This window comes from Crassostrea angulata, chromosome 5 (genome assembly GCF_025612915.1).
Source record: "Crassostrea angulata isolate pt1a10 chromosome 5, ASM2561291v2, whole genome shotgun sequence".
Classification (NCBI taxonomy): domain Eukaryota; kingdom Metazoa; phylum Mollusca; class Bivalvia; order Ostreida; family Ostreidae; genus Magallana; species Magallana angulata.
In genome coordinates, this window is record NC_069115.1 from 2,797,556 (window position 1) to 2,799,635 (window position 2,080).

The 2,080-nt window shown below is 38.1% G+C and overlaps 1 protein-coding gene across 1 annotated transcript; it reads right to left on the bottom strand.

The window, feature by feature from the left end:
• Positions 1-213: 213 nt before the first annotated feature.
• Positions 214-1,364, bottom strand: LOC128182904 (uncharacterized). The gene is made up of 2 exons (XM_052851680.1): positions 1,298-1,364; positions 214-1,067 (listed from the first exon to the last, which is right to left on the bottom strand). The coding sequence occupies exons 1-2, from the start codon at positions 1,298-1,300 to the stop codon at positions 495-497; spliced, it is 576 nt and encodes a 191-aa protein (XP_052707640.1). The 5' UTR covers positions 1,301-1,364; the 3' UTR covers positions 214-494.
• Between the last annotated feature and the right edge of the window lie 716 nt (positions 1,365-2,080).

Consider the following 2,080-nt stretch of genomic DNA (forward strand, 5'->3'; position numbering starts at 1 on the left):
TGTCTTTACTCCTTTAAATTCTCTTGATTTGACATGCATTTTTTTTCATTTAATGTGACTTGACCCCACCCCCTCCCCCCGAAACCGAAAATGAAAGGAAAAATTTATTCGTTCTTATCGTAAATAAAGACTACATTTGGTTGATTTAGAAACTAGTTTAATAGTTAAATAAATAATGAATATATATATAACATAACAATGATTTACATGGATTTCACACAACACACACATTGGTGCATGATGATACAAGCGGTTTCACAACAACAGAATACATTGGAAACGCTGTACCACCCATCACACCGTTCAATCCTCAGCAGAAACAGTGCTGAGTAAGTCAGTACATTCTAGGCTTAAATACTGATAAGTAGTCCATAGATTGTCAGGTTAAACTCTGCCGGGGTCCTTGTCTGATGTTATGGTGACTTTGGCCAAGTTGAGGTAATTGTACCCTCGGTTTGTTGTTAACGATGAGGTTACGTTTGTAGATGGGCATTCTATGATCGCAGATGTCGTAGTTCTGCTGTTCTGACCCTTCTCAGATCGTTGGAACAGTTCTTGTTGCATCTATACTGGTTAATGCGACATTTTCGACCACAAACCATGTACTGATTCCTGTAGAAAGTGTAGGATCCTTCCGTACGGCAAGTCCTTAGACAGGATATGGCACTGACAAGACAGGAAGTCTGGCATCTGTAAAATGTAAAACGCTGACGATGGACAGATACAATCCGGTTTACTTTCTTTGCAATCTTGGAGGCGGTAGCCTTGGCCTTAGCGGCGACTTTGGACGGCTTTGACTCTCTGTAGGAAGTCACCACCACATTGGAACCTCCATTTTGTGAAACAGTGGCTGCGACGGATCCAGAACCACTCTGTCTTATCGTGGTGGAAAATGTGGGGGGTGCCCTAAGGACAGGTACGGTGGCCTCCGTTGCGGTGACCTCTTCGTCCTCGACCTCCTTAAACTCGTTTTCATCTCCATCATTTTCCTCACTGCTATCGTTAGCCATGGTTACCATGGAAACGGACAACAGGGCAAATAGAAGAGCAAGATACTTAACACAATCCTGCAAAAGAGAGAACCCAATCGTTACTAGTATATTTGGTATATTTGACCATGCTACATACGCATTATACACATACAGTAAATTGTAAAAAAAAAAAATGTAAACAGTAGAACTCTAGTGTGAAATATTACAGTTACTGTATTTATTTTTCTTTTTAAAAAATTGTACAATTTTGGTGGACTTTGAGATAAGAAAAAAAAAAGAAAAAAAAGGGAAAAAAAGAAACCTACCATGACTTCTGGTTTGACAGGACCTATGTTAGCAACTGTTAAACTCTAGCTGAGGGCTGGTTCTATGTCACCCTATGATACCATTCCTCGTATATATATGGTACGTTACAGCGATGAATTATTCATATGATTGGACGGGGGCATTCCTTCGGTTGTCATACCATGATCAGATGATTAAATTAATTACAATAATCAATTCCAAACTGCATATTTACATTATAATATGGGCAATAAACAAACGTTTCGTCGATTTTGTCATTATCTGGAGCGCTTGACGAAGGACACGTTTGGGAATAAATTAAACTTGAGGAAATCTCTTGACACAGTTTTGAGGGTCAACCAGGGACGCATCAACTCACTTAATTTCTTCGCAAATGTTATACTGTATTGTTGTAACATTACGTTAATAACGTGCCCTTTTTTAATTGTAAACTGTATAGCATTCTTTTAAACTTTATACAATAATGCTGTTACATAATGTACATAAAAACACTAAAAAAATTTTCTTTCCAAAATCAATTTGATAATGATATTAGAATATTATATTGTACAGTTGTAACGCTAATTTCTTTTCGAAACTTTATACAGTATTTCTGTAGCCCTCCACAGTACTATGTCTTATTATATAGATTCAAGTAACATCGAGTGAAATTCAAAATTTACTGTTTACAGCTAGAATATTTTCGCCCTGCGGGTTTCCGCCCCAAGAACTACACTTGCAAACGCTTTCGCCTCGTCCTGAATTCACCCTGGCGGTGTTGTTTGCTAGATGCACATTCTAAT